Here is a 13,683-nt window from a genome sequence, read left to right on the forward strand (position 1 = left end):
CTGCATTGAAGGAAAAGAGAGTAAATAACAGATAGGCTAAATACCACAAAATTTCCTCCTGCAATGTTCTTGATTTCATCTTATCAACAATCAGGACACACATTTCAAATCTGCAGTATTCTTTTAGTGTTTTATTCAACAGCCATCAATCTACTTCAATAAAACTATTCATAAATTTATAAAAATATACAGAAGTTAATATTGAGAAATCTCAAACTCTTCTCTTTAGGGGGCAATTCCTGTGTGATATTTTCCAGCACAAATAAGAAGCTTTTTTCAACAAAGGGGTAGCAAGAAGGTTAGGTTATCCAACCTAGTATCTTTCCTATACCAACAGCTCTGAAAATACCAAAATAACTGCTTCATTCAGGTTCAAGAGCCAGCTTGTTAACCTAATTCACTTTTTTTTTTAATCCACCAAGTTAAAAAGCAACAGTTTCCAGCAGATCTCTTCAGCTTCCATTCCTACTGAAACCACACTACTCATAACATACAATATTTGAAATAGATATAAATTTATCTCTGAACATGTCCTCTAATCATAGAGTCACTTTGCTAAAACAGACCTTAAAACTGTCTTTTGCTCAGTCTTGACAAAAATGAAGTAACTGAGTAGTAGAAATCTCAAGTCCATCTGAGATTGATTTGACATCAAAACAACAAAGTTGCCTTTCTCCAGGTGTTTGCATTTCTTACAATAAAGTCCACTTCTCACAGCTCACAAATTACAGCCTTCTGACAGAGCTGGTTCTCCAAAAGAACAACTGCCTAAGGGTGACATTTTACATCCAAATATAAGGGAAGGCTAACTGCTAAAGATTACTGTCCCTGATCTTTCTGCTCCCTTGGGCACACACTTTTTTCCTTTAGGTCAACCTAACCATCATGAAATCAGAAAAAAAGTGCTTAAGAAAAGGTGTGGTTTCTTTGCTGTTTGTTTGGGCAGGGGTTTAGCTTTTTTATAACAACTTCATTACTATTCCATTAGATCAGCTCACCAAAGTGGCTTTTCTTGTGGCTGTATGACAGCTAGATCCTCCACAAGTTTTATCTGTTTGATCACTGCTTCTAGCAGCATCTACATTGATCTGATGCATTTAGACCAATCCATGGAGGATCTGTGATAATGGTTTCATAAGGGAAAAACAGAAGCCTAATTCAAGAGAGTTACAGGAACAGGGAACCCTGAGAGTGGTAACATTCAACTAAACTTTGGTCTTAGAATTACACAATTACTTTATATATAGAACAAGTTTGTCACCTCACAGAAAAAGTAGCAAGGATGAAAAACAACATATCTGTGTGTAACAGGTACAAGCTAAAATATACTGTATCAACTCCCACTCAAAAAAAAAAAAAAAAAAAGTTAAACACAGAGCTCCTTGTTTTTAACAAAACATATCTTTATTATAGTATATTATGTGCATATACACAAAAAATCTAAACATTTAACTACTGAGGAAAGATGAAAAAATATGAAGATGATGAGCACCACATGCTGGGAAAAAAAATCTGATGTGGTTTGTTTCACAAAAGGATAGATGCAGCTACACCACAAAAAAACCAAAAGCAGCTGGCACTATGCAAATAAGTCAAAATACAAGAGCATGGCAGAATAAACCTCTGAAAACTAAATACAAGTAAATTCTGAGCTGTGGTCCTGCAAATGAGGTTTTCAAAAAAGGCATTGCACAGTAACCTTTGTCACTACTGCTGCATTGTAGTGATTGCAGAGTTTTGCCATGTAGGTTAGAAAAATCCAAACCCTGAACACTCTCACAGAGATACAGTTTAAAAAATTGAGGTGATGTCTGTTGGGCAAATCTGTGAAAATGTTCAAGAACCTGTTAATAAAGAAGTGGTAGAATTTTTTCATGTGTCGTGGTAATAAGATTAGAGGGGAGTATGGGGGGACATGGTATATTCCTATCTCCTACACACCAAAATCCAGCATACTATAGTACACTCTCGTTCACAGAAACAGACACACACAGTATATATGTTACCACAAAACTCCAAGTAGAGACAGAAATGGAACAATTATAAATCCTACAAATTACCTGAAGTAGAAGAAAGAGTTTTTCTCCAGATGATACAAACAACATGCCAGTAGAAAACTATGTAAACACTGTGAAAAACATACACATAAGGAAATATTTTTTATCTCCCAACAACATTTTGAAACTGGATTTGCTGTGTGCCTTATATCACGTTATTAATCTTTATCACCCTTTGCTTTAATAAAAGAGATTCTCAGCCAAACTCATACATACAGAAGCAGCCTTAAAAACCACATCATGTGAAAGTAACGTCTTTTAAGATTAGATTACAGGAAGGCATGCGTGCCCTTGCAAACTATTCTATCACTATCTCAAAGTACTCAACATATGCAAAGACTCTTCCCAGAATAAACCATTAACAACCACAAATATCATACATGAAGGAAGCGTATCATTTACAGCCTTTGTTCAGAAAAACACAAAGCATCATTTTAACATATCTGTTTTGTGATGCCAAGAGCAAATCCCAGTATGAGATACTTTTGCCTTAGGTCAGGTAAAAAATCAAAAATATTCAAATACATTATAAACTAATTCCAAACTACAACCTTTTCCTGGTTAAAAATAAAGTCTGTAGGGCACAGATTTCCAGTAATTATAAATGATCTATCATGTCAGTTGAAAGCATGAAGGGAAGGAAAATTCTACAGTTTCTGTTTTAGTTCTCACCTACTTTCTGAACATTTTACGTAAACGAAGAACAGCAGGATTGTGGAAAACTTGTCAACTTCCCTTTTTTAGGCAGAGAATGACTGGAGCTTAAAGCAAGTATTCCTGGACAGTTTACCATTCACTACATGTGAAACTTTATGCATGACAATCCCACTGATGCCCAAACACAGCTGATGTAGACAAGCCAAAGTAAAATTCTATACTAATTTAGAATGCATATAGCTTTCGCTTTCAGTCAAAAGACAGAACAATTGAGAAGGGGAAAAAAACAATATTAGCAGTAATCAAGGTGCCCTAGGGAGAAATTAAGCTTTCACCTTTTGTTTGCTTTTTTTTTTTTTAACAACGAGAAGGTAATTTATAAAAACAGAACAAATCCAGAGTATTTCAAAGGAAAAAAATTAAATGAACTAGCCTAGCACATTGTTAAGTGCAATAAGATGCACTACATTGTATTACAATACACCAAGTTTACTTTTTCTTAACACCACATTTCTGGATACTCATAAACACACTGCAGAAACAACCTCTAGGAAAACCTTCATATTCAGTTAGAGGTGTCTGCATACACTAGAATCTGTCTTCTCAGCCTTCTATCTCTCCTCAGCATGAAAATGAAATCCCTTTTCAAATGCTATAGATCAGACAAGGATTCCTCTTGCCACCTCTGGTTTTCAAATGTCTTTTCTCAGTCTGTGAGAAAAGGGTAATTCCCCCTTGCAGAAAAACAAGCACCAGAAATTGTTAATACTACTTATTTACCTTCTCAAACGTCTGTCGCCATTTAGTATAGTACACTTTTGGTATCTACCATATTAATGCCACATGTTTTTTAAAACTAGTATTGAAAAAAAAAAGAGTCAATCCTAATTTGCATGAATTTTTATAGAAAGCACTGAGTTTGGAGAACTGACAAGCTCCAGCAGTACGTGACAGCCGCAGTCTCAAGGACTGGCACGAATATGACACGTGGAGTATCAAATCCAAAGGCAAGTTTCCACTGTCATCTCTGCAAGCACTTCTCACCATGCAGCTCACTTAACCTTGTGCAGTCACACACACGACAGATTTCAGACGGGCAGGCTGCCAAAGTGCATTACTGAGTAACCACTTCCACGACAGACAACTTGCTAGAAGCACATTTTTAAGGTACTTGAAATAGAGTTCAACCAAATCATTCTGGTGATAGACAGTGATCATAAATGGCTTATGCAGCTAACTGTAAACCTTTGGAATCTATGAGCAATACAGTAACTGTGTTAAGAATAATTTGAGTTCAACATTTAAGACCATTACTTAGCTAGGTCAATGTTTATGTGCTCCATCTACTAATCCCAACTCAGGATGGAGAGGGAGGAGTGCACTCATATCAACTTTTTTCCTTTATACATCTGTCCCTGACCAACAGTTTAACACTTCTTCTTCTAATTATATTCTAATATCATTGTTTACGCCATCACAGGGGTCCTTCATACTGCTTTGTGACTGGAACTGTACCCCAATCTCTCCGGCTGGAGAGAAAGCGAAAAAAAACAATTCCCCCCTCCTTCCCACAAGGACCCATGGATACATCTCTACTTTCGTAGGCACAGATCTGGTAGATAGAATTTAGCTCATAGGCTGGAATGTAGCACCAACAAATCACCCCTCTCAAAACAGAACCGCACCCTGTTTCCAGATCCAACTGGCAAACGCTTGTAACACACTACTCTTGATTTACCAAGCTCAACAGCATTGAGAATTTGTGCACAGTGCATTTTTGCCCTTCACACTTTTTTCTTCCTTCTTTAAGCACCACTAAGTACATAGGAGCAGTTCAGCTGGATCAAACCATCCATCAACGTGGTATCTGCAAGAGGACACAACAGGAGAGGCCCACAGCAATAGTGCAAACTGAATCAGTGTCAACAGTGGCTTGACCTTAGGAAGCACAGCCAAAGCAGCACTCTCATTTTATTATGAGCCCTCCTTTGTGGGATCTGCATTCAGGAGACAGCTATGACAGCCATCAAAAAAAGTGACAAAAACAAACAGAAAAATTAATTAACATAAGATTGCTGATATTGCTCTGCTTCAAAAATTAAGGTTTGGCTATAAAAATAATTTAAAACCTTCATTTTGACCATATATCTCAAAGATAATCAAAGATGAACTACAAAGCTTCACTTTCCAAATATGTCCAGGTATGTGTGTGTACATTTACAAAATATTTTAAAATGGATCTTTTTCAAAAATAGATAAACCAATATATAGATACAGATAACAGCAACTGGAACAGCAACAATGGGAGGAATAAGAAAACAGAAAAACAGTGTATTTGTTAAGGCCATCTCTGTACACTGTATAGGGAGTTGAATGACAATCACTCTTCTTTAAGCAAGTATCAGGTCTACCCCATAGGCCTCCCCCTACTACCCATACATAGCACCAGGCAGCTCCAGTTAAAAGTGAGTAAATAGGAAGGGGGTGTTTACTTGCAGGAACAACTAACAGAAGCACTTGGTAAGTTCTAGATATATTGTTTTACTTCTCTTTCAGACTGATTCTGCTTTTAAAACAGAGGGAAGATGAGCCCACAGTGGGCAGAAGGGCAGGCATCTCTAGTTGCTGCCTCCTTGAAGGACAACCAGGATAAAAAAAGAAATCAAAGTTCTTTCTAAATAACAGTAAGTGAAGGTATTAGGCAGTCTATCAAACTGTTCAACTTTAGTTGAACTGCACAGGTGTCCTTTAGATGCATTTGAAGTAAGTTCTTTGGGCACAGTTTACGAAGCAATACTGAATTGTCACAAGCTGCCAGAGTGATGAAACACCACCAGCTCTAAATCAAGCACATTAACCTAACAGCCAAGGAAAAATGCACCAAATATAAATGAGCCCTGTCTCATACTGTCATCGTACAATTTTTAGCTGGCCTTCCCTCTAAATATATACAGATGAGAGCACAATTAATAATAATTCACAAACAGAACACTTGCCAGGTTTAAAATAGGAAGGATACTGTTGATGGGTTCCCCCTTAGTTGTATTTTCTATGGTCTCCTTTGCACAGAACAGCTGCTTTCCAGGGTTTTTTCCCTTACTATCTTAGCAGAGGGTATTGCTCAAGCACTACAGGAATGACTCTAGATCAGCTCAATGGCTTTGGTGACACCACACCCCCTTTTCCTGTGAATTTTACCTGTGCTTATACAATTCCTATTTCACACAACAATCCTCACATATAAATGACAGCCCCTCCTAACCAAAGCTACACTCAGAGCCTTGCATGGAGGTGTGACACTTAGATTTATTTCAGTAAGACCATAACTATAACGGAAGAGGTTAGGGATACTTAGACATTTTTTTAGCCTACTAATCCTGTAATTAACTGCTCAGCTTGCCTTACTAAATACATCTGACCAATCTGCTTCTAGAAGACTTACAATAAACACAACGGCTCTACAAACCTTGTTTGGACAAGTATGCCCAAAAAGACATCAACAGACTTCAGACAGACTCTCCAGAAGTTTCATTGTACTTTTAATTTTCCAAAACTGTAAGTGGAGAGCACTAAAGATGTGTATGTGTTACTTAAGCACCACAAAACCCAAGCCCTTTCAGGAAAAAAGCAATTCTAAACACTCTAATGTTTTGCTTCTTGCACCATTGCAATCTAATGTTTATAAGTAGTTTTATCTCAGTTCTAGCAGGCCTTACTCCAGCCAGGGTCACAGTGAGCACCACAACATACTAGAGAAGCCATGTCCCATTCCAGAAAAACTAAACATGTCTTTGGACAGTAAACCAAGTGTTTGTGTTAATCTCAAGAGGAAATTAAATTGCAAGAAAAAGTCAGAAAGAAAAGGAAACATAGTACCAACAAGAGACTGGCTGTGAACGACTATCAACCATGGCACACCACAGCAATTCATCCAAAAAACTAGATTTGAACAAGCACAAGAAAAATGGGTGGTTTGATTCCTAGCCAAGTATAAATAAGGTGCAGGTGAGTGTTTGATAAAAATTAGAAGCCCATTTGAATTCAGCCTGAGTATTCTGCAAGCCAGAAAATTCACCACCATGCATAAACTTAGCAAATGCTGTCACAAATCCAACAGAAGATATCAAATTGCGTTACTAATATTATAGTAGCTGTTTTACAAAGTTGCATTTTATCACTGCCTCACAGTACCAAATTTCATTCAAAAAAAAAAATCCATATCTCCATTCACTGAAATGCAATTAAGTGAATTTCTGAAATTACAGGTAAAAAAATAGCAGAAGTACCATAATGTTTACAACTAGTCACCTCACATCTTTGCCTAGTTTCCTGGGCATATGCATGCTTGATAAGAGTTCTGTGCCCAGAGCTGAAAGTAGCACCACAATTAAAATCAAAAATCAAACACTGTACTTCAAAGACCTTGATAAAGAAAAGGTCACTGCAATCTGATGCACTCTAACACATCTAAATCAAACTTTTTCTTATGCTCACACAAGGGGATAGAAAATTTAGTTGTCATACATAAAATCATTCAGGGATCTTTAGAGTTTTACACTTTAGGAAAATTCCATCCCATAGATTTTAGTTTCCAGGAAACTGTTAAAGTAATAATCCCAGATACATGCTGCACTGCAATTACATGGTAATGACAGCCCATACAACAGCTAAGCAATAGCTTGTAAATAATTCTGAATCAATGAATAGAATTGCACAAATCCCCACAAATGGAGGTTTTTTATCTGTGCCACTGAGGTCTGAAGAAAATGTTATCTCCGTGAACACTTTACCTGAGTTACACAGCTCATTAAGTTCACTTTCCTTTTTTTGCAAAAAGAAACAATTAACCAGCTATTTCAAGATTCTCTACCAGAAACACCCCTGCTATATTTGCACAGAATCAAGCAAAGCCACAGTTAATAGCCTTCAAATTAAGAAAGGCTGACTCAAAGTAATGCAGAAGAAAAAATAAACCAAATCCAAAACACTCAACCACTCTCTAAGTCCGGTAGCATACTATCACAATTGGAAGAGCACATTTTCTTTCTGAATTAAGCTGCTTACTATGATTAAGCAATTCTAACAACACAGCAAATATCTCCCCTAAAACAGAAATATCCATTCAAACTACTACTTCTGTCAGCAGATCTTTCAAAAATTTATTCCACAACTACTGAGCCTAAGGTAGCACACAATTCTGAACCACAGCTGCTAAATACCACTTGCAACAAATCACATTTGAGCCATTATTACGTTCCACAGCTGCTATTTACATACAGGTTGCATTTTCTTCCCTTGACGAGCTTCTTCCATGCTGATGTGCAGAAGCAGAGAATGCCCTTGTACGAGACCCTGTAATGAACCTCCCCAGAGATCAGAGCCTGCGCATACATGACTGCTGTAGCTGGCTGTGCCTGACACAGATGTACTCCGGGAAATTGCTCCCCAGCCAATCACTCCTGCTCCAGCCGCTCCTCTCCCAGGACACCGATTGCCGCTACCGCAGGGTCGCACAGCAGCAGGATGGGCACGACGGCATGCCTTCAATTCCAGCCCAGGGAATACCAAAAAAGGAACTGAACTGAGTTCCACACTGCACATTTTCTGCATCAACAGCTGCTAAGAACAGCTCCAAGGTAATATTTTTGCTCTGATCCAAGACTTCCTTAGCACTACAAAATGCATTTGTACCTCGGGTCCCAGAACAGAACAACCCAGAAGTTAAACATCTGCTAAGTGTGTTTATAGCTGCATTACCAACCTTTCACCAAATACTCATTCCAGTACAAGTGTTTGTTCTCGGGGTTTTTTTAACATAAGCTATATATTCTTATATTCTTGTTCCACAAAATAAACCAAGGCTTCCTAAAAAGAAAAATCCTTTTTCTTTTTTTTTTGTCCCCTCCTGTTGAAATGGTGAAAAAGCATTGATGTTAGCTCCAATTAATCTCACATGTCCTCCCAGAGAAAGGCGTCTCTGTTTCAGGTATTACATGAGTAGCTGTATTTTCTCCTTCCTTAAGCCAGCCTTTGAAAAATGCAACCTCTACTCCAGCAGATCAAAGTCAGAGCTTCATTTCACTCTTTACCTCTTCATCACTGATACACCCTAATTTCCTTGTCTCATCATAAAATGGACAGGGAAACTGGCTCTTTAAGGAGTTATCTATAACTTAACCTTTAAGACATGCCACTGCCTTTCCCTTCTTTTATTCCTATGTCTTGTTTGATGAGAACTCTAGTAATGAAGCTGGACTGCTGCCACCCCAACCAACAAACAACTTGGACAAAACAGAACAAGTAACATACTGTCCATGAACTTGGTGCAAATACATTGTGCAATTATGAAGATGGTATTTATCACCTAACTATAGAGAAATCAGAAGGCCACATTCAGTTCCTCTCACTGCCTCAGTCCAGAAAATTCTCTGACCATAGGCTAATAAAAGTATTCTCGGATAGTGCTGACAAGAGAGTTTAAAAGTAGTTTGTTTCCACTCTGTAAATAGACGCTCACTCTAACACACGTATACATCTTTTCACTTCCAAGCTATTGAAGGCCTCTCTGCTGCCATATGTAAATGGCTATAAACTAAATTATTCATACAGAAAGCACAAAGTTAAACATATATATCAGGTACCCTAACTCTTAGTGATTTTTTCTAAACTGGGCATTCTAAATCACACCTACTCTTTCCCTAATGCAGAGCACAGATTCATGCAGTTCTTCAGTTGATCAGATGAATACTGAGACACCTATGCTGGACTATGTCCTGATGGCTCTCCCACACTACAAAGAACTGTCCTTTAGCATAAACCCATACTAGAAGTAATTCAATTGCTACAAGTAAAAAATATGTTTGTTTAGATTAGGAGTGGGTGTGTGAAGGGAAAAGAGGCTGTCTATTCCTTAGGGATAGAATAAGAGGGGTGGGAATGACACATTTGATTTTTTTTTTTTTTAACTTTTATAAGTTTGGGAAAAAAGTACTTGCTTGGTTCGAATACTTATAGAAAAAAAAAAAAAACAACTCTCTGAAGCAGCTTATTGAAATTTCTTTATGGTCTGTAGTCAACCAATTCCTTGTTAACAGTCACTCAGTCTTGAAACAAACAAACAAAAAAACCCACTCAGAAGCAATACAAGCACGTTTTTTTCAAACAGATGGAAGTTTCTGTCTTTCAAGTCCCATACCAAAACATTTTGTGGATAAATGTCTGCTCTTCCCTTAGAGTAAATACCAGGAAAAAGCTTCCCATCAAATGGAGAACAGCAGAGCAACTTAAAACTGCAATTGTCTCAACATGTTTAACTACAGAAGTATTCTAAAACAAACTGTAGGCAAATATATTCAAAACTATCACATCCTTGAACATGTTCAGTGACAACAATGTGAGAACTCAGAGCAGAACTATTTGTGCTGGAGCAATATTTTAACCACGTTTGATGCTGCAAAAAAAAATCCCTAAGAAGAGTATGAGGGTCTTTTTAAATAAAAGAAACATAAGTACCTACCATAAAACATAACTTTTTCCTTCAATCTTTTCTTCTTAAGTTTTACTTCCATACTGTTACAAGTTCCACCTATTTGACCTTATCTCAGTCTGTAAAAGCATACTTTTGAAAAAGAGGCCCAGGAGAGTATGTACCACTTATCTAGACAAAAAATAATAAAAAAAAATTCATCTGAGGTCTTATGTCTTTGAAAAAGTTTTCATCTCTTCCCAAGTGATATACAATTCTGATACCAGTTTATTATGGGGTGGCAGTGAACTGCCTTACTGCAGGGTCTGCAGAGTGTCTAGCAGGCAGAGCTGTGCTTAATCTGCCATTCTGAAATGGCAGGACATTTAAAGTAGCTGCAGTAAGCAGGACTGAGCTCTCAGCAGGATTTACCACATGAGCTCCAGCCCAGCTGCTATCTGACAGAGTCAGATATGAGCACAAGGAAACTGAGCACTTGCTTGCTTGCAGAGAAACCACACTAGCATACCCACACCTGCAGCTCTCTAAACTCTGTATCTATTGATGCTTTAAAACCCTGGTTTGGGGGGGTTAGGAGGTGGGGTGCTAAGAATTGCATCCATAGTCCAAAATCAACCCTTTCTTATATGAGCAAATTAGATCAGGGAGTTGGAGTTGATCCCTACGTTTCCCTTCCAACTCAAATTAGCCTGTGACACTATAACTATCTTTTCTGACATTGCAGCCCCAAAAAACCAACCCAGTCCACTGCCACCCTTCTTCATGCAGCTGAAAGGACAGCATCTAACAAGCTCTAAGGATCTCTCTTCAGGAAAGAATTAAAAAAACAAGAAGTATTATGAGACAGCATGACAATACTTCTACATGAGGCTTTATTTTGGAGGGGGTGAGGGTAGCCCAGGCCATGGGGGCAGGCAGGAGGGAGGCAAGGTGCTAGGGGATTAAGATGATGAAGGGGGCAAGTTGTGCATCACAGTCCAAAGTTCATATGTCAAACACTTCTTCAGATGGTTTTGTTCAGTTTCTTATCAAAGGGGAATCTACTAACTCATATTAAGGTAACTTCCTAGGAGTTTCTTTTATGAAGAAATTAAATATAGGGTATTCCTTTAAAGAATCCTTATTGCCTTAGCAAGGGAACACAGAAACCTTTGCTGGCAGCGGCTCATCACTTAATGAATTAAAACTAACCATAAAATCCAAAAGTCTTACTGCCTACAAGTATTTTTCAGAACACAATTCCTACATAACACCTAATTCCCAAGACATACATCTGCATAGCACGCTTCAGCTTGCCTCAGTTTGCATTGGCACGTACACACGGAACTGGGTTTTTCCAAAAAAAGAAAAGAAGAAAAAAGATAAATGTATTCTGTACAGATATTCTCTGGTGTATTGCCCCAGCAGTGGAGTCTTGGGTTTCTCAGCACATTGCAGGGCATCTTTTAGAAGCCACCGGGATGCCAAGAGCAAACAAGAGGCAGATTACTAGTTTAAGCCCTCCTGACATTACACAATTGCACGTCATTTAGACAGCTGAATACTTATTCTCTAGAGATCCCACTGAAATTTATAACCTGAACCCTCATTAACAGCAAGATTACTATGTTCTCTAGAGTACTTCTTGATTAATCACACCACATTCTGATCTGAATACACTGATGATGTAGAAAAACAAAAGATGTGTGTAAAGTTTTCCAGGACATGTTCCAGGACTCAAAGCCATCCCTCAGCACAGATGGATGAAATTCACCATGTTCCAACAGAACCCCACCAACATCTCACAGCAGCATGTATGAGCACGTGGTCAGCTCATGTCTGTCACCATGTCAGTGAGTCAGGGCTCAGGAGGGTTGGGTGATTTGATTTGTTGGGGTTTTCAGAAGGCTGAGTTTTTAAACTTCAAGGAATTTTCTGTTGGTTGTTTTTTGGGTTTTTTCGGGGAGAGCAGAGAAGGGATGGTAGGGAGACAGAGGAATTCAAAGCTGCTCACTTTACAACTGTAACATATTGCCTTCAGCTAAATTCCTCTCCAGGCACTTTGGTAACATTTTTGAGCGATATTCTAGTTTTTCTTTGCTCTACAACCACTTGTACAAATATTTTAAATTATGGAGTGGTTTGGGCTGGAAGGGGACCTTGAAGATCATCAAGTTCCAATCTCTCTGCTGTGGGCAGGAACACCTTTCTCAGAGTTCCTCAGAGCTCCAACCTGTCCTTGAGCACTTCCAGGAATGGGGCATTCACAGCTTCTCTGGGAACCCTGCTTCAGTGCCTCACCACTTTCAAAGTAAAGAGTTTTCCCTCACATCTAATTTAAACCTACTCTCTTTCCACTTGATCCTATTCCCTTTTGCCCTGTCACTGCATTCTCTCATAAATAATCTTGCCCCTTCTTACCTGTAATCTCCTTTCAGGTACTGGAAGGCCACAATTAGATCTCCAAAGCCTTCCTTTTTCCAGGCTGAACAACCCAAAGTCTCTCAGCCCTTCCTCATAGATGTGCTCCATCCCTCTGATAAACTTGGTGGCCCTCCTCTGGATTCCCTCCAAGAGTTCAATGTCCAAATATTAAACACTTATCCTCTAGATTAATTCCCTAGAATAGATGGCATCTTTGTGAACAGCTGATGAGCATAATAAGAGACAGATAATTTTATCTTGTTTTTATTGACATTATTTAAAGTGCTTGCATAAGAAGGCCTTTCCCTGACAGCAGATCCTCAGGAGGTAAACAGCAAAAGAAAAAAAAAAATTTAACAAGTCAAACTATCCAATAACTGAGTTAGGACAAATTGCTCAAACACAACTAAACCAAACTACACCCAAACAGAACAGCTCCTTGACAAGACCATCAACCATCAGCAGCAAATAAATAAAATAATTCTTTCCTTGAATGGTGTAATTTTTGAATGATTATTCACCTATATGTTAACAGAACAGCAAAATAATTAATCTCACCAATTTACAGGAATTCAAGGCTTAATTCTTCACCTTTGGCTTATCCTGTGTCTCAAATTCTCTATTCATATAAGTTATGCTGAGGAAGGTATTTGAAATCCTTGTAGCAGGAATGCCAGTCAGATTATTACCAGTTATACATACTGAATATCAATCAGCCACCAGTGCACTAGCAAGCCTCTACCACAACAAATTCACAGCTACCTAAAAGGAATAAGCTTTAACAATCCACACATATTAATAAGGCAGACAGTACCAGAAAGCTGCAATTCCTGTTTTGTGTTAGTGCTGACCACAATGTGAACCCACAAGATACCAGATCAGGGAACTGATCGAGCAAATAAATTGCACTGATGGTATTTTGCCACTTGAATTTGGATGCCACTCAATACCAGTGAGGTGCAGGCAGAGGAGACTGCTGAGGCCAGAGGAGGTAGAGCTGGACCATAGGGTAACTCCAGCAAAGCCTGGCTCAGACTGTAGTGGAGCCACACACTTTCACTGCTGTAGCTTCACACCTCA

General features: G+C 38.4%; 1 protein-coding gene across 15 annotated transcripts in view; it reads right to left on the reverse strand.

The window, feature by feature from the left end:
- SLC4A7 (solute carrier family 4 member 7) overlaps window positions 1–13,683 on the reverse strand; it is a 91,211-nt gene that overhangs the window by 57,086 nt on the left and 20,442 nt on the right. Inside the window, exon 1 of one of the 15 annotated variants that reach the window (XM_079301426.1) lies at window positions 7,992–8,136. The exons of 12 other annotated variants lie outside the window; for them this stretch is intronic. In XM_079301426.1, coding sequence (XP_079157552.1) covers window positions 7,992–8,027 — 36 coding nt within the window. In that variant the 5' untranslated portion in view covers window positions 8,028–8,136. Of the gene's footprint in view, window positions 1–7,991; window positions 8,137–13,683 lie in introns of those variants that run through there. 2 more of the 15 variants (XM_079301428.1, XM_079301424.1) reach the window with 2 other exon arrangements.

This window comes from Erithacus rubecula (genome assembly GCF_903797595.1).
Source record: "Erithacus rubecula genome assembly, chromosome: 3".
Classification (NCBI taxonomy): Eukaryota; Metazoa; Chordata; class Aves; order Passeriformes; family Muscicapidae; genus Erithacus; species Erithacus rubecula.